Below are 22740 nucleotides of genomic sequence, written 5' to 3'. Positions count from 1 at the left end.
AGTATTTTACCAGATTTAGAGACTAAGACTTACATCTCCAAATGACAAGAACAAGTCCATAGGACTTAGCACACCCTTGTTCATTCCCATTCCTAGACCACCAATGTAGTTTGCTTTAATTAAGCTCCTATTCTAGAAATTTAGATGAAACTAAAAACACAGTTGTATGCAAAAGGCAACACCATGCCTATCTCACTCCCTTGAGTACTGTATTAAGAAATTACAGAACAAAAACTACGTACTTTACTTCTGGTCCTCTGATAGATCAATTACAGATGAGGGCTGCATTAAGAGCTTACAAAGGTTTAACTTTAAGCTAAACTATGTTGAGCTTCCCCAACTACATCAGAATTTTTGACAGTACTTGCTGCAATACTTTGCATTAACTGACACATATATATTTATTTTTATATTAACTGGCGATTTCAATAGAGATGCAGATATTATTTATTGCAGTTAATACTCTCTTTCCTACCATGCTTTCTAATAATCACCTTGGTACTGTTCCCCATACTTATACCCATTACTCATCTACTGTTATCACCTCCAGTCACTCACATCACTGTCCACAACATTCCACATGAAGCCAAACAAAACAAAGCAATAAAGTATAAAAGGAGAATGTAAATAAATACAGGTCCTCAGACTGCAAAAGGAGACATGAAATTAAGGAAGAAAACTAAAGAAATAAAGAACAACAGAAAATATTAACAGAGCAACATGACAGCTGGTTAGCACTTTTAACAAGAATTTAAAAATATTTATGATAATTATTTCACATATCTGTACTGTAGCAGCACATAAAAGATCTTAGGACTCTTCGTGCCAAACACTGTACAAATACAAAGACAGTTTTTGTTTGAATGATATTTCAGCCTTATTACTTTTATCAACCTTAATTCTCACTTCCCTTTTTCTCATCTGTTATCATCAGTTGCTGCATGGCCCTATCACTCCTCACTGAGGTGTCAAAGAGCAACTTCACTCATCTGCTCTGCAACACCAACCTCCATACCCATTTCTTACTTCCTAGCAAGCCTGCTTTTGTGTTCTTAAATGCGTCCATGATGCCTAGAAGTTGATCATCATGAATATCAGCAAAATTAATGTATTAGGCACCTTCAAATTCCTGCTCAAGACTGTCACTCCCCAAATACATAAAGAATTTGATGACCTAGGTCCTTAGTGTAACAAAACCAATGCTGTCCTCACACACAGACAACTATGACAAGCCATACTGGAAGCTATGCCATATCCATGCCCTATAATAAAAAGAGCTGTGCTCCTTCAGAGGAGGAGAATAATCTTTGTGATTGCCCAGCAACTTTGAGGTACACAAGATCATATTCCAGGAGCAGGGCCATCAAGTGCTACAGTAATACAAAAAATAAATCTCCTAGACTAGGTTTTCAGTAAAGGTTTTTGATGATTTGAGGCAAGTCATACTAAGGAGAGCACACAAGCAAGAATACTGTTAGAATTGCCCATATAACATAGTACATGGACTAAATACTTTAAGCTGATTTTATTAAAAAAAAAACCCCAAACAAATATAAGTAGTAAAGGCTACTACCAAAGGGAACTCCAAATAAACACCATTAAATTATCCACTGACATTTACGAAAGTTGAAAACTGTACTTCAGCCTGCAGATAGATATCTGAGTTGCCTCAGGTAGTCCAGGATTTATTTTAAACAGTACTATAAAATACAGCTGTAGTGCTTCCACAGCCAGGCTCAGGCCTTGAGAATAGATGCTTTTGCAACAGTAAGGCATTTTGCAACAGTAAGGCATTTTAATTAATTGACCCTATTAGTGACATGCTGGTCCTCTACAGATATGGTCTTCCTGAACTCTGTTCCCATTACCAGACATCAAGAAAAGAAGAAAAAAAACAGGTAAAAATGTACCTGGAGCAAGCCAGGTGAAACGCAACAGGCAGTGAGAAAGAACTAATAAACCCTATCAGACACAAACTGGTTTCTATAGACCTACATATATATATCTGCATTAAATTCCCCAGTGTACTTATTAAAGAATTTATTAGTTTGAATGCAGTGTAACATTGAACCGTAAGAGATTCACACTGCATCTAGTCAGACTTCTTGGACCTGAAAACAAAGTCCAGAGATGCACACATTACATCCAGTGAGACTGCACATGTCAACTCCTGCTCTTTATCAACTAAACTAGATTTGGCTTTGGCTCTATGCACAGTATTGTCCATCATCCATACTATCTTATACAATGAAAAAAAATTAACATCTCAGCTCATTATGCAGCTAATGTTTCATGAATTGACACTAAAAAAGGTCACAAGGCTGAAGTAAGGTTGAAGCAAGGACAAGACAGTATGTATTATCATTAACTGAAAAAAGTACTCCTCCATTTTTTTAAGCAATCTCAGCAGGCAACTTCACAAGCCTTAGCTATGTATACCTCACAAATAACCATTTAAATAACAAAACCTTGAAACACTTCACTCAAAGGTGTTTTCTACTTTTGTAGGATTGCCCTGAGTGGCCCACTGAATTAGAAATTACTAAAAAGCAACACAAAGAGGTCTAAGGTAAAGTGTCAGAGAAGCTATGTGAAATGACATCCCCAAACATGGGTACTTTTTGAAATCCATCACTTCAAAAAAGCTAGCTTCCAAACTAAGCAGGCAGAAATACCTTTCAGGAAGGGACACATGCATCACCAGCAAATCACAACAGGAATCTCTCCTTAACTGACAGCAGCAGGGCAATTTTAAAAAAATGTTTAAGGAATAAAAAAAAGCTCACAAAAGGCATTCCTAAAATTGATAGCAAAACGTTACTTGAAACACTAAGTTCCATCATCTTAATTTAAAAATAATTAGGTCTTCACTGTGTAACAATAGCCAACTACAGACCTAAGTTTTTCATAGCAAAGAAATCTCCCAGAAATAACTTTTAGGAACAGAACAGATAAACTCATAAATGCTCCTACAAGGCAGTAGCAGTACTGAGAGGCTATTCTTTCAAAATATCTCTATACAATACTATAAGCAAAACAAAAAAGTTTGAATACTGTTTCTGACTTAAAGGAGGCTTACAGAACACTGGGAAAATGAAAGAAAGAACCAGCAGCAAGACAGACAAAGAAAAGACAAAGGTACTGAATTTCATCCAAAGAGCTACGACATAGCTCTTCTCTCAAGATTTATTTTCACAAGAGGACATAAGCATCCACAATATGCTTGTACAGCACCTAGGACAAGGACATTCAATCTTGACCAGGACCTTGAAGTAGAATCACAGTATATACTACAGAATATTGGAAAGAAGTGTTGCTTATGTAGCCCTATGTAGGCAACATGATCAATGTCTCAGCATTAACACACACCCTCTACCAAAAGCAGTGAAAGACAAAAAGGAATTGAAGTGGTCTAGCAAAGACTTCATTAGTACTTCAGGACCTTCCCAGGTGAGATTCTATCTGCCTCAGTAGACTTGAAATCATGGTGTCACCTGCGCTCCAACAGATTCGTAATTCAGATGGATTCTGGGAAGCAGCAGCTACACACACTCATCAACTCCTGTTCTTTCCATAGGGTGACAAATTCCCAGGCACCTATTGAGAACATTCCCTTTTCTTCTTATTAGTGTTCATCAACGAGTGCCTTCAGAATAACTTTCTGTTTTAAAACCGATACAACATCCATGAAAAAGACTACACTGAGGACATATGTTGGTCTGCTGCACACCCTAAAAGCTTCCTAAAAATTACGTGAAAGTCTGTAAAGCCATACAGTCAAAAAACAACACCTTTAAGGTAAGAGCAGGGTCAAACTATGGTCATTCAAACCCTAACTTCTCTGTCAAGAGAAAATGAGAAGATGCTGTTATGGTATTTATTGTGTACACCGATTTGTGGACAGTAAGTACCACAATCAACTCCCTTAGAATAAACAAATACCAGAGTGCAACTTCTCATGAATAAGGAATTAAGCTATATAAAAAGGGGTAAATATGAAAATAAGTTTTGATATCAAAGACATCTGTTGACTGAAAGAAAGATGATGTGAGACCGTATTTCAAGTAATAATTAATTAATAATGCACTCAGTGCTTACCCATCTCTTCCCTTACTGACAATTTTAACTTCGAAATAGTATATGCCACAGGCTGCAGGTATAGGATGTGTAGCTCGAACAGAAGCAGCATCTTTTGGAGTTTTTCCATGACCTGAAAAACAATTGCATGCAAAACACAACAAAAATGTATTTTAGTCAATTGCAGAAGGCAACTCAAACGTATACATACCAACTACTCAAAACAGAAGGCTTATGTAATAAGCAACCAACATACAATATTCTAATCAGCCTCATTTTTATGGTAGAATATTTTCTTCCAACATTAAGTTTTCATTGTAGGTACCTGCATTGCAACTAAGCATGCTACGAGAAGTTCTGGATATACTACTCTAAAAGGTTCTACAATTATGTGAAGGGAAACTAGAAAAAAGTTTCACTGCTTACTGCAGTAAGTAACATAATCGACAAAAGCCCACCTAGGTTTGAAAGAACTGGATCATTTCTCAAATGCACAGGGCTCACTCATTTTTATAGACTGAAACATGATATAACAGAGTTTAATGCTTAGTGCTTCTGATCTTCAAGTTATTTAAGATGCTTTAATTTTAATGTCCTTCAGAATAAACATCAGTCATTATATAGAACGTACTACTCATCATTAATTTCCATGTTCTGAATGTTATCTCAGGACAGCATTAAGCATTACAGCCTGCAGCTGAGCTAATACAGCTCCTACTCCTTTTTCTTATAAGGCTCACTGTGTACCAGCTCTGCCACAAGAAGAAAGTCCAATACCAGCTCTTGTCTGCTCTAGGGATCTTCATCCTAAACCCAAGAGCCACTTGCACTCCACTAAGACTAACTCTTCTCAATATGTCACCCTCTTCACAGCCTTTTGTTTCAAATGCAACTTGGAAACAGGCTTTTGGCCAGATGACTTGTTTTAGCAGCAACCTGTTCAAGCAAGCTCAGTCTCTCCCAGGCACACCAAAATCCCTCAATTATTGTATGAAAGTCACACATGAGGTCACAGGACATAGTTTCAAAAAAATTAAAATAAATTTAAAAAAAGCGCAAGATGGAAAGCATATTGGATCCTGACAAGAGGTATTTCAGTAAGATGGCAACCAGAACAGACTGTCATTGCCATAAGAATAATTCACGCAGATCCCATGTCTGCTCTCCGTGTGGATCTGAGGCATAATGAAAAGAGATGCCTGTTTTGAGTGTGCTGTACGAATCACTTGGGCTGCAGCTCTCCAGCTGTCATCTCCAGTCCAGACAGGGAGGCCTACTGTACCTGCATAGCAATTGATCTACATATGCCAAAAAAAAAAAAAAAACACCAAACCCAAAAACCCCACACTCCTTCCAGTGGCATTAACACTGGAGTTATTGCTTAGGCATAGATTAATCGTGTCTCATGTACAGCAGGTCAGGTCATACAGAAAGGAATAAACTGCAGGAAAATGACAGCATAGCCAGCCAGAAAGATCAGGCACAGCTGACCTAACACTACTGAACCTCTAACCACAGAGCCCTCTAGTGTAAACGTTGATAAAACAGTAAACACTTATCTGCTCCTAGAGCTAGCACCAACCAACCAAACAGCACATGCTCAGCCAAGGAAAACTCTCCATTTCATCATGGCCACATCTGCACGCAAAACTTTGCTAGCACAGCACGAATTCTTCACTCATTGAGATTAGGTTTAACCTACAAAGTTTTTTCTGATGCAACTAGTTCACCTCAGTGTGTGACTACCTTAAGGCAACCAGCCAACTATCTTACTTTTCTGGGTGCAAATGTATTGCTCACTTCAATATGTCATTAATAAACATTTTATATAAAGATCCTTCAATCGCCTCATAGATTTTACAATATTAAGCTTATTGCCTACCTTCTGCATGTTGTCTTCAGAAGTCTCACGAGGCAAAAACAGTAATTTACTCCTCCATACACAAGACAGCATGCATGTTTTACGGCTGTGTCAACCAAGGTAATAACCAAGTACATAACCTTAGAGCTTTTATAGGTTTGCTTGGTTTTCAAGTGCTGGTACCTCACTATTTAGGTTTATAAATTAGATTATCATTCCTAAGTATGCAGAAATCCTTCAGCTAAAAGGCACCCAAAACTTTATGGGCAGAACATTAAACTCCTGAGAGATCCCTTAAATTCAGATAGCTCTGATTAAATGATACATTAGTGGGGGGGGGGGGGAGGGAAGATACTTTATTTTTAAATGTCCTTAGGTTTTTACTTTAAAATAGACTGCAAAGAAGTTCCCTTGGTTACTCTATGCACTTGACAATCTGTGTAGTTTCAGTGTGAGTCAGTCTCCTTATTTGGGCAAGTCTTCCACACAGAAGACTAAAGTAGTAGGAACTAGACAAATATTATTGAAAATGTACATCTATTACCCAGCAGACTTTGTTTTGCGAAATCACAAACTCCTAAGTGTTTGGAAACCCTACCAATTTAAGGTATTCTTAGCACCTCTTCCTGAAACTAGTCTCCTTCTCCCACCCCCTCCCCAATCCAGGCAGCTATTTGCAAGGACACATGATGAACCAGATTGATTAGCTGATCATGGTTTAAGAAACCTACCAGATTTTTTTAAGCAGCAGATCAGTTCCCTGATCCAGTTCACAACACAGCCGCACACAGCTGTCACACTGCAAATAAGAGGTCGACACAGGGGCAGAAGTAACAGGATACCCTACCAGTATTGCCAAACACTTCGTGTGGTGAAGCAACATGCCTGGGGAAGTCAGTGCCCAAAACTACTTTCATCCCATTAAACAGAAGACACCCTAAATTTAGAACTGCTGTCCTTTTAATATAATCTCCTATGAATCCCATTTTACTACTTGAGTATGCTGCTTTTATTTGTAGTTACATACAGCTATTATTTCTAAGAGCAAATTCAACAGCATCAAGCAGTTAACTACTTTCAAATATTCCAAATACCTCTACATTGTCTCAACATGCTAGTTGAGACCTTCAGTACTACCAACCTACGATGGATTACATGAGGAGTCAAAGATACTAGTTATCAACCAGCTTTAAAACAAGGAGTCTCTTTACAGAGCAGGTAGTTGAACTGCAAAATTTCTCACCAAAGGATATTATAGATGCTAGTGCTTAAGTGGATGCTGGGCAATCTTCTAGAACAGAAATTAACTGAGAAACTGCTTTCAGCTCAGGATGTCCTTCCACTTAAAATGGCTGGAAACCGAGACGGGAAAACACAGATACACCATATATGCCCAATGCAGTTTTAGATTCTTCCATAGGCACTCACTGACGGCCACTGTCACTGATGGGACACTGAGCTGAGTGGCCCATTAGTTTGACATTATATACTGCTGCCACGTTCTTTTGTAACCTGAATCCACACTTCCTTGCTTGCGAATAAAAAGGAACTTCAACACCCAACTCTGAACTTCTGAATTGGAGGTTCCAAACGTCTGAAGTAGATCACATGAACACTGCCCTATGTTCCCTAAAACAGTCCTCTTTCATAGTCGCAAGCTATAGTTGAAGTATTTAAAAGAATATTTTTCAAGTATGTATTATTTAACACTAAAAATTGATCACTTTCAGCATTAAAAAGAGAATTCAGCAAACAGATGCATTGGGGCAGAGAAGGGAAAACAGGACTACAAATCTTGAACTTCACACTGTAAACCAGATCATAAGTAAGTTCAATTACAAGAATTGTTTTTGATTGGGCTTTCATTAAAGTGTTTAACTACGAGTCTACCATGCTTAAGGAGTAAAGCTTTATTTTTTAAACAGTCATTCACACTGATGATTTTTACTAAAAGTAGTATCATCAGTCCTTCAGCAAAATTAAATTGACATTAATCTAAATTTAAATTCTGTCTACTTGAAAAAAGCCAATTCAGATAAAACCGTATTTGGAGAAGTCATTTCAGCTTCCAGAAATATAATCTTTAAACCTAAATCTAAGTGTGTAATGCATATACACCAAATGGTCCAAAAGAAGTCTATGGAAGTGTCTACCTAGAATAAAGTAAGCATGTTTATATAGATTAAATACTTAAATGAAGTTTACATAAGCTGAACTGCAGTTATTTCCAACAGGTGGTTCAATTACTTGCTCACACTGCCAAAAATAAAATAATCAACGCCTAATCTTCTGTTGATTTCATTAGGAAAGTTTCACTGAGACAAGGAAAAAAGACATGCGCAAATTACTGATTTTACTTCAACTTTTTCCCCAGTTTAGAAAAGCAAGACTTCTCAGAGCTACAAAGGTGTTCAAAACAGCCATACTGCACTGTACTGAATGCACTTCAAGTGTTTTCTGCCATAAAAATTGACACCATCCTTGTATCACTGAATGGCAACAAAGAACTATTACTATAGAACCCTTTCCTGTTTGTTATAGAAATTGGGATGCATAGTTTGCACTGAAAAATAATTTTTTTTTTTTTTTTTTTTTTTTTAAAGTTTGGCACTAGAGACAGTTCAAAGGCATTGTAAATAAATGTCTGGCTAAGATTTCCTGGCCTGCAATACATTAGAAAAAGTTCACACAATGGCAGCTTATTCAAAATTGCATAACTTTTCTCAGCTTTTTTGGACAATCGTCACAAGACTAACTTAAGTGAAGTTACTACAGGACCTTCCATGATTTAAGCACTAATGATTTAGTCTGTTTACCTAATTCTGTATATAGTTTCTTCCATGGTTACAATCTGTGTTGAGTCTGTATTTTTATGTCCTAATACTACATAGTATAGATTATTATCTGCTGGAAACTGAACTTGTTTGTCTAGTGGAACGTTCATATGTAATATTTATGATAGCCTTTTTCAACAAGATCCATGTGTTAATTCTGAGTATTTTAGAAATATGTAGGAATATTTTTGAAGATGTCTTACCTTAATAGCTACATATTTTGTGCAGTAACTGCTTTACAGGTAGCATACACTTATCTGAACCCTTATGCTTTCTCTACCACTTACCTACAGCTCAGAGCTGTTAATATTATAATTAGGTAAAATGACGTAAATTTTTTTCTGATACTGTTTTTCATGTCTCCCCTACATAGATATACCATGAACAACAGTCACTAGGACAGTGTTAGCTTTCTATCAGCTTGCACAGCTAACTGGCAGCAACACAGAAATGTACGTCTGTCCATCTAAGAAATCAAAAATACCCTTGGGTATAGTCTTAATATATTACAGTATCACTGATGCCAACATATATGTATTCATATCCAGATTTTGACAAAGTTTCCTAATCAAGAGTCAGAATTTGTAAAAGTGTAACAGAATAACTCACTGTAGAAAAAAATTAGCCTGTTTAGGTAAACAATACGGTAGTCAACGCATCTTCCCTTCAACCGCCATGCCATGTAAGTTTTCCTTCTTTTTTAAGTAACACTATGATTCTGAGAGATAACACAAAAGAGCAATGAGCCTCGGGTTTTGTTGACCCCCAACAAAATTTGAAGAGCTGTTATCCTGATGCTAGACTGTACTACTTTCTTTAAACCTTCACCGCTTGATCAATGCCTGGTTTTGTGGCAGTTTTGATTTTTAAGCACTCTCTAGGATGCTTGCAAAAAGCTTCAGGTCCAGAAATGCAGTACACAAAGCATCACAGCTGGAACAGGTAGAAAGAGACATCTACCACAGCTCATGTTTCCATACAACTTGTCCACTGGTATGCAAGAGAGTGAAAGGAATCTTCAGAATTACATAGAGAGGACCGTCATTCCTCTCACAAACCAGTGAAACAAAGTATCACTGCTCACAATACATCAGCACATTAAAATTATGATGCTAGTTATATGAAAATATGACTTTGAAAGCTTTGCTCTGATTGTTCCCCCCTACCCATTTTTTCAGAGGCAAGTATCCCCAACACATCCAGAATGGAAGGAAAGCACTGATGTTACTACCTTCTGCCTCCTATCCGTTACAGAGAAGAGGAAATTACTCCAGAAAAACGGTTCTATAGCCAGAAATCTACAGAGGCAGCAGAGAAAGCGTACAAGGTACCTATACTACAGTAATAGAAACAATAGTAAGAATTGCTTTTGATTACTGGCAGATCTGTCTTCTCTCCCTTCCCCAATTATTTTGGTCAAGAATGCAACAGATCTTTACCCAAGCTCAATGTACAATTCAAATTTTATTTCAACAAAAACATCTACCATTCTTCCACGACTACTAAGACACCTTCGGAAGCACTGGAAGTGCCAATATTCCACGAGAAGATACTCTGGATACTTTCGAGACCTCTGTTTGCAACTGATTTGTAGGAACAATATTTCACAGTGCTAAGCACATTCTTGCTTTCTATCTTCCCTAAATCTCCTCACTGAACCTCCCCACTTTCTTCCATTTTATTGTATTCTTAGGTCTGAAGGATCCAGGAGGGAGAAAAGGCAGCAGATGTTTTAGTGTTTTTTAACCCGGTTCTCGGGTAGGAATGCCCTGATACCCATTCATTGCTTAGCCCAGTGAGCAACACCAGGTGCCAGGCTGGTAACATATACATGGGGCTGTCCTAATAGCCACCTTCATTAAATTACCAGGAAGAAAAGATGGGCCACTTAAGAGGCCATTCACCACCATTTGCAGTTAGGAGAAAGAAAAGTCTATACATGTTATATTGGCACCTCTCCTTCTCACAGTCTTCTGGGCTAATCTAGGAACTCTCCAACCTTCATCACTTACTATTATTTAAAAGCTAGAATAAAGGTATTTTATTATTATAACCTAATTGTGCTTTATAACTTCTGGTAGAGTATCTATGGTATTTCCTATGTTACCTATACTTTGGCAACATGCTGAGCCTCTTGTAATTTCTTTGAGGTAATTAATTTCTTTTTTTTAACACTAAGGCAAAGGAGAAAAGTGAGGAAAAACAGGGATAGCACAAAGAAAGCTTGAAAATATACCTCTACAATTACACTGGGAGACCAGAAGGGTTCCATCTCTAAATTCTAGCTCACGAGCAGGAAGAGTCGGTCAAAGCAAAACAAACCAGCAGAAGGACTTGTGGGCCATAAAGCTATGATCATCTTGTAAGAAAAAAAAAAACAACAGCCCACCACCACTAAGTACCAGAAAATACAAAATGCTTCTAAAAATACAAGGTCATAAAACACTGAACAAAAGCCAGGAAATTCAGAGTTGAGTATTAAATAACACGTCCTTAAATCACTCAGTACCTCCCAGAAACCTGCTCTATAGTCATCAACCTCCTTTATTATCTTTGTATGGTGCATTAAACTTAGCATTTTTAACAGAGTATTTTGTATGTAATAATAAAGCCTCTCTATTGAAAAAAAAAAGTCTCTGAGAGTACATTTAATCCTTTCATGGCAGCCAAATCCTGCCATGTGTTTGTGTTGCCGTTTTCCTCCTCCGATTAAACAGTAACATGTTTATCGAGATTTCACTTGAATTTCTCCACTGTAAACCCTAAGAAAGGGTAATTGCAAGGTTGTTTTTTTCCCCTCCCATTATGTTCATTTGACTACAGACTGACAAAAGATCCAGTTCCTCACAGCCAACTCAGAAGTGGTTTTGAATCCACAACACTTCTACTTTAGGACTTGGGCCTAGAACACCAGATGTGTCTGTGTTTTTTCAGGTCAGAGTGTACGCTTATGTTTCCAGGTTTTATGACATTTCATAACAATCAACACAAGTTTTTCCTCTATTGCCTCTTGCTGATTTATACAAACGCATACTCTGAGTTTTTCCTTCTCTTTGAAAATCAGTAACTGCAACTATGAAACATCTAGGAAGAAAGTTATAAAGTCACCTTCATTAATGTAAGCCCTATTGTCATTCCTTCCCTCAAATCACTCTGTAGTCTGTACAATAGCTAGGCAAGACTGTTACCAGTGACTTTAATTCCATTTTTTCACAGTTTAAAAATAAACCGTGTTTTTCTCTGTGCCTTCCCCTCCCGTCATTTCCGTGTTTAATAGCTTAACCCTTGCTATTCTCGAGAGAAAAAAAAAAAAGGCACTTCTTTTCTCGCTCATTACCATAAACAGGACACGTCATGCCGATCCTCCTTTATTCTCCTGCCTCAGACCCAAACCTTCTGGTGATACCTGAATCCACGGAGGAAGTCTCACAGAGTTTTACATAATGCCCACTCCAGAAGCATAAGGAGGCGGGGGCGGCCCCTTGCCCCCCCCCCAACCCCCCTTCCCCCGCACCGCGACAGAAACGGGGGGGAGGAGGGGGAAAGGAGAGAAAATAAGCTGAAATAAGGAAAACCGAGACCCCTCTCTCCACGCTGCGGGCAATTTAGGGGATGAGAACACAGAGGAGGAGAGGAAAGAGGGAGAGGAGCGTGTGTTATTTCCTGTTATTGTTACTCCTGCGCCCACTGCCCGACCGAGGGGTCGGGCCCGCAGCCCCCGGCCCGCGGAGGGCCCGGCGGAGGGGGGTCGCGGCGGCCCGAGCGGGCCCTCACCTTTGTAGTGTACCCGCAGGTTGTTCTGGGAGAGGCCGATGTAACTGAATTTGTCCTTCGGGCTCCAGGAGCGGGGCAACGGCGTCTCCTGCTCGTCCACGGCCGGGTAGAGCCTCTTCAGCCGCCGCTTCAGCTCCTTCTCCTGCTCGTTCAGGGCCGGGTCGCCGTGCGGGAACGGCGCCGGGGCGCTGGTGCTGCTCCCGCCGCCGCCGCTGCTCCCCGCCGACAGGCCCAGCGCCGCGCCGGTACCGCCGCCCCCCGTCGCCGCGGGCCCGCTGCCGGCGGCGGTGGGTGGCGGCGGCGCAGCGGTGGCCGGCGGCGGCGGCGGGTGGAGCAGGAGCGCGGCGGCCGGTGCGGGGCCGGGGTTGGCGGCGGCAGAGGGGATCCCCGGCGCCGGCGGGGGAGCGGCGGCCGCCAAGGGGAGCTGCGGCGGCGGCGGCTGTTGTTGCTGTTGCCCGGACATCCCGGCTCCGGCCTCCTCCTCCGCCGCCACCTCCCGCGGTCGCGACTGTCACCGGACGGGCCCGGGGCGGAGCGACGGGCAGGCCCGGGCGCTGCGGAGCGAGGCGACCGCCGGCGGCTCTGGCCGGCGGGTCACCCCCAACCGGAGCGTTTCGGAAGGGGGCGGGGGACGACGACGATGATGACGACGACGACGACGGCGGCGGCGGAGCTGCCCGATGGGAACGAGAGGCGTCGCAGGGTGCGGCGGAGCCGAGCCGGGCCGGGCCGAGGGGGCCGCGGGCGGAGGGAGCGAGTGAAGCGGGGAGAGCAGCGGAGCCGGGCGGAAGCGAGGCGGGGGGAGAGCGCGCGCCAGGCGCGGCGGCGGGGCTGGCTGCCGCTGCCGCTGCCGCCGCCTCCTCCGCCTCCTCCTCCCGTCTCTCTCGCGCGCGCGCGCGCCCTCCCTCCCTCTGTGTCCAGCCCCGGCGCGAGGCGCCGCCGCGCGTCGTCCCCCGCCCCCGTCAGCTGAGCCCGCCGTTCCCTGCCCGTTGCCTTGCCCCGCCCCGCCGAACCCCGCGCTCGCGGTGGGCGGGGAGAAGGGGCGGGGCCTCCGCCCCTCAGGCGGGCGCCGAGGCGCGAGGGCGGTGGCTGAAGCGCTGAGGGGAAGGCTGGGGGGGGGAGGGAGAGATGTGCCGCCCTCCGCGACGGCGGGTGGAGAAAATAAATGGCGACAGGCCGGGCCGGCGCCTGGGGTCGTGTGGGAGGTTGTCTCCTGTCAGGAGCGGCTGGGGAAGTGCCACCGAGAGCAGAGCAGAGCAGGGCAGGGCGGCCCACAGAAGATGGGGAAGCTTGGGAATGCCTCGGCTGGAGGGGACAGCGGGAGCAGAGCAGTGTTCCTGGGGGGAGGGGGTGTTCGGGGTCTTTTTCCTCCTTCGGTTTGTACTTTGAGGCATGTTTTTACCTATGCTTAATGTCATTGATGAATCGGCCCTTCGCCTGCGCTCGTACTTCAACATGGCAGCAATGAAAGAGAAACATCTACAGACAGGCAAGCATGGCTTTGAAAACATCAGAAGAGGAAGGGAATTTCACTGGCAGGCCTAGAACTTGAAACGTTGGGCACTTCACAAATAATTTCCAGCTGCCAGCGTGTTGGAGAGCAAGTACAGAAGCAGGAAATAGGGGAGGTTAATTATGCTTCTTTGTGAAATGGCTGGTGAGGTAATGCAGGTGTGACACTCAAAGGCTTGTAAGAAACTAAACATTTCCCATCTATAGTCACCAAAATATCCTGTCACACAAGACCGCTCCATGATGTCTAGTAGCATCTGTGGCTGGACAAAATGCAATTATCTAAAAATACCCTATCAAAAGGAGCTGCAGACTATGCAAGAGTAGAAACGCCTAGGATGGACGTCAAAACACATGCTGAATCATGCCGGAGGGTCAATTACCCTGGCACTGGTAGACTATCTTCCACTAGATCTAAGTTTGCTTTCTAGTATCTAGAGGTTGTCGTAAACCATGAAGCTTAGTAGTTCAGAATGAAATTTTAAAAAACACAGTGTTTGGCTAACAAACTTTGGGGGACATATTTGTTACATTCATAAGTGTAGATGAGATCTTAACTCGTTTTTGAATTTCAATAAATTTTCTGCCATAGCTACTTCCTGAGTTGTAGCTCACTTAGCCTTTGTGCAGACATATTTCATGTCACCCATTCTGAGATTGCCACCATCAAGTTCCTGTTTCTTGTACAGTAAGACAGGAGAGCAGGTGTTTCCGTGCTTAATTCTTGACGTTACTCGCTGCTCTGATTGCTTTTATCCCGTCATTTACCACCTTCCTAGGATAAATAATCCAAATCTATCAAAACATAGGTTTTTATAAAAGCCTTTTCCCCCAAACATGCCCCCAGACAGACTCATCCACATCGCTTTTTCTGAGGTAGGATATACTGTAAACTATGCCAGCGGAGAAAATAAATTCCTTTATGTAGAGGTATTCTAATACCCAGTATGAACTAGGATGTTATTTATTCCTCCTGTGTTCTATTAGCTTATTTGTTTTCTGACTACAGCTTCACGAGGATTAGAAGTAGCACAGAGATACTTGCATGAATGCCCAGTTTCTACTTTTCAGTTGACATAAATGAATTGGAACTTGTCAGTTTTAGAAGCAGTACTCATGTTCCTCTCTAACGTGAGTTATTTTGCATTTTCAATATTGAACTTAATTCACCATTACATGATCCATTCTCTTTCGTTAGGGCTTCCTCATTGTCACAGTCCCCTCTTGTCTTGCTTAACTGAAATAATTATGACAGCTGCAAATTTTACTATCTCACAATACAGCCCTCTTTCTAGATCAGTGGTAAATACAGCAACAATACGAGACTTGCTCTCTGTAGAGCCCTGAAGCAGGCTGTCGTTAACCTTCCGCCATCACAGAAACTCACTCTTGAATTCCGCTCTTTGTTTTCCGTCTCCAGTTTTTGAGCCGTGATAGTACTTTTCTTTTTGGCCAGTGATTACTTAGCTGCTTGAGTCGTCTCTGGCTTAGGGATTTAATCAAAGGCCTTTTGAAACACTGTAAAACCTTAACTAGTCCACCAAAATCTCTTTGGTTTTCGGGTGGGGGGTTTTTTGACACTTTCAAATAATTTCAGTAGATGGATCAGCTAGAAGTTATTCTGCTTTGCAGAAAAGCCTTGTTGGGCCTAATTTCATATGCAGAGATTTTCTTCTGTATGCTTGGTTTTTTATTTATGTTTACTTTTAGTTTCAACCAAAGAAAATGCAATCCAAGCATTCCAGCAACTGAGGGTATTTGTTTGGCCACTTGTTGAACATATCAACAGGGCGTCAACATGTCGGACCCAGGTTTTAAAGTGAGTGCAGGTGATCAGATCCCTCCGTTACTCCAGGACCCAGGTCTTCCAGGCAGACGCGCTGCATGGGCACCCGCTCACTGTCGGTACACCCATCGGCTCTCCTTGGGGAACCCCGAGACAGAGGAGAGGGGAGAGCAGCCCCTGACTGACACCCTCCAGGCAGCATCAGTAAGAATAAAGCTCTCCCGACTGCACAAGCACATCCTCTTCTCACAGCAGAGCGTTCTGCCATGGCCTCGACGTTGCTGAGGTTAATTTAACTCCTGAATCCTGTGTTGGCTGCTCTCTGTGTTTTCATTAAGAGTGAGTAAGTGGGCTATGGCCATCCATGCCAGTGATGCCGATAGCATTCTGGCTGTCGTCAAGAAACAGAGGCAGGATTCTCCTTGGGAGTCTGTTTTTGTGCGTGTCCTTTGTCCCCCCTGTAGGACCAAGCTTCCTAGTTACACATGAATTTAGTATGTGCCCTACGGCTGCCAGCCTGACAAATTTCCAGCCGCTTTCTGAAATCTAGTATCTCCCATTGGTAGTGATGGTAACTTCACTGTTCTTTGTTCAGTATTTCTCCTGGTTAAGTTTTTCCAATGCATAGTTTCTTTGTAACTGTTTGGGAATTAATTTTGCCTGCTTCAGGAAGCTGCTTGGAAATCAGCAGTGTGTTATTTATTGTTGTACCTACTGTGCTGAATTACTGGTCCTAATAAGAAAAGAAAACCACTAAGAAGTAGGCTATGGTATTTCAACAGTGTTAAGGATAGATGTCCCCAAACTACCTGGAGGATTTTTTTGCTGAGCCCTTTGCTATTTGGACTATTTTTTTTCCTGCTAATTTAATTGCTCCTATATAGGATAGGCTTGATGAACTGACAAATGAAAGACTTGCCAAAATGAATCACATATGAATTACAGGCCATCATCAGCTATTAACTTGGTTGAATCAAATGGTAATCAAGTTGCAATTTACAGTATTACTATATTGCTGCTCATACATAACATGGTGCTTCTGCTTTTATAAAACTGAGCAATCCGCTAATAGAAATAATTTTCTTGTATGAGTCAACTATACCTGTGCCTATCTTAGACCAAGAGTGATTAGAAATCTCTCTTGTTTGCCAATGCTTCAGCTGTGGTGTTTATATATATAAAACAATATATAGGGAGAGATATATATCTATTTAGTTTTGGTACTTGGAACACTAGTGTGTATACACAGCGGGAGCAGGCTTGTTCTCTGTATTCTGTTCTTACCTTTCTGGTATGTACATGACCACTGTGATCTATGGGGACCCCAAGTTTTATAGAAGTATGATCCACTCTTTGTACAAGATCTCACCAAATTTAATCTCTACAGTCCAATTTCTTTGCATTTTTTTTTGCATTTTGTTAATGAGTTTAAAGTTTATTCATAGTTAACTTCAGGCTTTTCTTCCAAAATTATTATTCGTAGCTCTTTACTGTATCCTTTTTCCACACTGAAGAACAACAACTATTTTTCATCATTTTCTGGTGCATATGGTGCATTTTTGCCCAGTATTAAAAGGCAGTTTAAGGGGAACCGAAAATTTGTTCATTGGGATAGATCATAAATGGAAGATTTTATAGTCTCCACTGCCTGGGCTACTGTACAAGCATCATATTCTAACTAAAATGTCAAAATGAGCACAGAAATAAAATGCCCTCCAAGCTCAATTGAATGTGTTTTATTCACAAGACAAATTTATGTGGGGGCAGGATAGAAAATATGATGAGACACATTGGTTTATTCCTTTTGTGAAAACAGATATCAAACCATAACAGTATTAGAGAAGTGATTCTCAGCGAGAGGGTCAAGATCCATTTCTGAGTCATCATGAATTTCTGCCGAGGGTGGAAGCAAGTTGGCATGATTTAAATGTTGAAATATAAGAAAAACCATTGAAGACTGACTGAAAAAAAAAAATTCACAGTGGCCAGAATTTCTACAGTAAAAGAGTTTGTTTGGCCAGATCAGCCCGGACTAAAAAAATCCCTCTGTGCTATGTAACCAAGTGAAGTGAGGTTGAAGGACAGGAAAAGACGAAATGAAAGAAGAAAAGAGCTAATCATCCAGCCTCCTTGGGCTAATGGACTGAAACACTCCGCACTCCTTTTCCCTTTGCCCTGGCTGGGTGCATCGGCAGCCTGACTCCTGCGAGCGGCTGGAAGAGTTCCAGTACCCCGTTAACTAATGAGAGGCAGGTGGGTCACAAAACTGCCAAGTTTGGAAACTGCCGTGTGGCCGGGCACCATAGGACATCCTCTATATGATGTTTAGGATAGAAATTTACAAGTTATGCACTTTCGGTAAACATTTTAAAGTTCCCCTGGCAAACCAGGCAGTTTTTTGTTTCCAGTCCGTGCATTGGTAGGGTGCCCATTACCATAGATGAGCAAGCTCAAAGACTGCAGGCTTTCAGAAACACATGGGATGTGTCAAGCTGACCCACTTCTTGAAAGCCAGGCTAGGCCTTTGTGAAATGTCCTGTACTTGTTAGATGTTAGGATGTCAAGAATGTTTAAGTCTCCACTGACGGGATAATTATTGTTATGGTGTTTATAGAGGTGGGAGGGCCCTAAGGGAAGGGAGGCCCAAAAGGAGAATCAGGAAGTGGGATGAGTAAGGCTCCAGGAATTGCACGCAGATGGAGTTCCGTCGTGCTTGTTTCTTTACCTCACTTGGCTCTTCAGTAAAATAGGTGTTTACATATGAGAAACTATTTTTTTCCTCTCTGCATCTCTCACACCTACAAATTCAAATGTTCCACATGCTAATCTTGGTGGCAGAAGCAGATTTTGAATAGAGTTCAGGAACATGAAACTGTCAGGTGAAAACACCGAGTTTTAATAATTTTTAGTTATTGTAGCTGATCCCAGTCCTACTGCCAGTCTGTAGTTTCCCTTTTTCAAATCTGTTCTGGGGAAACCAGTTAGCATGAAATCCTATATATCTGCTGAGATCTGAAATCCTGAAGATCTGCTGCTCTTGTTAGATAGTAGTATTTTACTGTACAGGACTGATCATTATGTTATGATTTATGGAATATATTAAATATACCAGAAGGCTGTAGGATGTACAGACAGTTGCCTCCTTTTATTTGAAGAGTACAAAAACATGCATCTACGAAGCACATCATCTGACAAAATGTAAAGTATTTTTCTAACTTTGTTCAGTCATAGTAACCTTGGAGAATACTTGCATGACAGAGCAATTAAAATATTTCAAACGAGGTCATGATTTTGCAGGTGATTGTTTTTAAGATTAAGTTGCCATTATATATGCTGTCATGATTGCAATGTATATGCTCAGAAGCTTGGAGGAAGAGTAGCTTCCTGTTCCGGTACATACATACTATTATTATGATGATCAGCAGTTATTGTTTGCCAAGCCGTGCCTATGCTAACCTCTGTCATCAACAATATTGTTTAATCAGCTTAAAAATGACTGAATCTTATCTACTTGGCAACTTCTTTTAACTTACCTTATAAACTTACCTGTGTGAGGATGCTATAGAATATGATACAAAAATCTTTACTATATAAAAGCCGCAGTATTGTCACCGATTTGTTACAGCTGCATGGTACTGCCCCCCATGGAAGTGTCTTAATAATAAAGTCAGTTTTCCTTTCTAGGAATCAAAATGCTGAGAAAGACTGAGAGGTTATCTGACCTCCTTTACCCTCCATGGCTGGACTAGCTATCCCATGAGCATTCCTGACAGGCACTTGCTTAAACTCTTCTTAAAACCTCCTGCGACTGACACGCTAACAGGTTTCTCTTGTGTTTTGACTAGTAACAATGTAAGGGAATGCTTGAGTGGTTTGAAAAGACATATTTAATTTGGATAGTCTGAAAACTAAATGGAATACAAGCATTTCTGTTGCTTTAAAAAAAATTTCAACAGTCCTTTTTGAAACATAAAATTTAAGTTTTGATCCAGATTTGCATTGCCACAGAAAATGTTCAAAACTCATGAGTCAATGCCCACCCACAAATGAAGCTGGCTTAAAAGCCCATTTTCTTAAAAATAAGACATTTAGAAAGGATGGGTAGGTGGTTGGTTATTTGCCATCTGTTTCTGAGCTTTGAGGAGGCCTTCCTTTCATATTTACAAGCTTTTGCCATTAGAAGAATTAAAAACTTGCTTAAAAAATATAAAAGCTGGGATTCTTACTGCAGTCCCTTGACTTTGACAGCTAAAAAAAGTATTAAAGGATTTGCAATGAAATAGTGAAAATCAGCAACACCTAATTTGACTTCCATGTTACAGCTTCATAGAGGAACAAACAGTAATCTGTATATACAGATCCCCTCATATTTAATATACTTGGTATATTTTGAGAAAGGCTGAGGAGCAGTGTGGAGTGTTGTTGTGGGTTGGCCCTGGCTGGACACCAGGTGCCCACCAAAGCCGCTCTATCACTTCCCCCTCAGCTGGACAGGGGAGAGAAAATATAACAAAGGGCTAGTGGGTCGAGATAAGGACAGGGAGAGATCACTCAACCAATTACCATCATGGGCAAAACAGTCTTGACTTGGGGAAAATTAACTTAATTTATTACCAATCCAATAACAGTATAGTAATGAGAAAGAAATAAAACCAAATCTTAAAACACCTTCCCCCCACCCCTCCCTCCTTCACGGGCACAACTTCACTCCCAAATTCTCTACCTTCTCCCCCCTCAGTGGCACAGGGTGACAGGGAATTGGGGTTGGGGTCAGTTTGTCACACCTTGTCTCTGCTGCTCCTTCCTCCTCAGGGGCGGGACTCCTCACACTTTTCCCTTGCTCCAGCATGGGGTCCCTCCGTGAACTTCTCCAGCGTGGGTCCTTCCCCGGGCTGCAGTCCTTCAGGCACAGACTGCTCCAGCGTGGGTCCACTGCGGGGTCACAAGTCCTGCCAGCAAACCTGCTCCAGCGTGGGGTCCTCTCTCCACGGGGCCACAGGTCCTGCCAGGAGCCTGCTCCAGTGTGGGGTTCCCACGGGGTTACAGCCTCCTTCGGGCACCCACCTGCTCTGGCGTGGGGTCCTCCCTGGGCTGCAGGTGGGTATCTGCTCCACCATGGACCTCCCTGGGCTGCAGGGGGACAGCCTGCCTCACCATGGTCTTCACCACGGGCTGCAGGAGAATCTCTGCTCCGGCGCCTGGAGCACCTCCTCCCCCTCCTTCTGCACTGACCTGGGGGTCTGCAGGGCTGTTTCTCTTACATGTTCTCACTCCTCTCTCCAGCTGCAGTTTCTGTGCCCCAGCAACTTTTTCCCCTTCTTAAATACATCATCCCAGAGGCACTACCACTGTTGCCGATGGGCTGGGCCTTGACCAGCGGTGGGTCCCTCTTGGAGCTGGCTGGCATTGGCTCCATCAGACATAGGGGAAGCTTCTAGCAGCTTCTCACAGAAGCCACCCCTGTAGCCCCCCTGCTACCAAAACCTTGCAGATCCAACACAAGTGCAATCTCCATCTCAGAAAGCTCTCCATTGTTCATTGCTAACTTCAGTTCACTTTTCTGTTTCATAAGGTAATGAATATATAATAATGCTTGTTAATAGGCAAATGCTGTCTCTACTCCCAGGCCCTAGTAGGTTAAGTCTCATGGTAGAGAGGAATTTATTTTTAAACATAAAGATAGCAGGAAACTAACAATTCAGTGTTGTCATGGATTTGTCACACTTGGCTAGTTCTTGGTAATTAAAGGAAGGTTTTGATAAACAAGTAGTTTGCTTAATTTTAATGGTCTGGGGTTATGAGTTCTAGCTTGTTAGAGACTCCTTATTTCTTCTAGTGAATATGTTGTCATTGTGCTAGAGACTCCTTATTTCTTCTAGTGAATATGTTATGTTGTTGACGTGCCAAGCAACTTTGACTAAACTCTGTGAATGCAAACACCTCCTTTTATATAGTGTCTTGCAGTTGGCTGCCAGACTTGAGAGCACAGTTCTAGCAACTTGCAAGTTTACTGAAGTGCCATATTAAATTCATACGGCAGGTAGCATTTATCCCCAGCTCCAAACTAACCCTTACAAATGTGCAGTCTGTAGGAGGCCATATGTTGTAGAGAAGGTCATTCTCTCTGACAATAACCAATAGCATGAAGTTGTATTGGAGAATCAGCTCATTAGTGACAGCAATACAAATCACATATGAAAATTCTATCCTTAGCTTAATTAAGTTAGATTTTTCTTGTTTGCTGCACCGATCAGCCTGGATTTTTAGATGAGGGCCCATGCTAAAAAACGTTCATTTGAGACTCTGAAGAACCTGAAAATGCAATTCTAAAAGTTGTTGCCAGACTGTAGAAAGGTACAAACTGGTGCATAGAGATATGTTTTAGTTCTGATTGATTGACATAAGGTTACTGGGCCACACAGGCCTCTTAGGCAGCAGATGATGCCCTGTGGAAGCATACCAGAAGCCATCAAGCACTACAATTTCTCTCTGCGGAAGGCTTGCACTGGTCATGGAAGAGCTGGTGGTGATCTTTACTGGGAACAAGTCTAGTATGCCTAGTAAGAGCGTTCTGTGTCAGTACTAGAAGTGGGAATCACTTCACTGACCAATGCATTAGGTATCTCACCTAAGTTCTCACCTTGGTTCAGTCAGCAGTTAATGGAGAAAGACAGGTACCTAGAGGACATCCCTCCCATTCTAGCACATTTGACAAAAACAGATGAACCAGTTCCTGCTTAATCAAGCATTCTGCGTTCTGGAAGAAGTTATATGTGATCATACAAATCAAGACTATCAGGATGCAAGTGCACTCAGAGGGAAAGAACTGAAGCTGCAAAGCTTAATCCAAATTAATGTGTTTCTTCTTATTATGGGTGCTTGACTTTAAAACCTTT

The 22740-nt window shown here is 42.0% G+C and overlaps 1 protein-coding gene across 2 annotated transcripts in view; it reads right to left on the bottom strand.

The window, feature by feature from the left end:
- RANBP9 (RAN binding protein 9) overlaps nt 1-13406 on the bottom strand; it is a 40250-nt gene extending 26844 nt beyond the window's left edge. Inside the window, exons 1-2 of one of the 2 annotated variants that reach the window (XM_069809175.1) lie at nt 12547-13406; nt 4099-4210 (exon numbers count right to left, since the gene is read on the bottom strand). In XM_069809175.1, the coding sequence (XP_069665276.1) occupies nt 4099-4210; nt 12547-13009 (575 nt within the window). In that variant the 5' untranslated portion in view covers nt 13010-13406. The remainder of the gene's footprint in view (nt 1-4098; nt 4211-12546) is intronic. The other variant, XM_069809174.1, reaches the window with a different exon arrangement.
- Between the last annotated feature and the right edge of the window lie 9334 nt (nt 13407-22740).

This window comes from Haliaeetus albicilla, chromosome 21, assembly GCF_947461875.1.
Source record: "Haliaeetus albicilla chromosome 21, bHalAlb1.1, whole genome shotgun sequence".
NCBI lineage: Eukaryota > Metazoa > Chordata > Aves > Accipitriformes > Accipitridae > Haliaeetus > Haliaeetus albicilla.
This window is presented reverse-complemented; position numbering and strand designations above follow the sequence as displayed.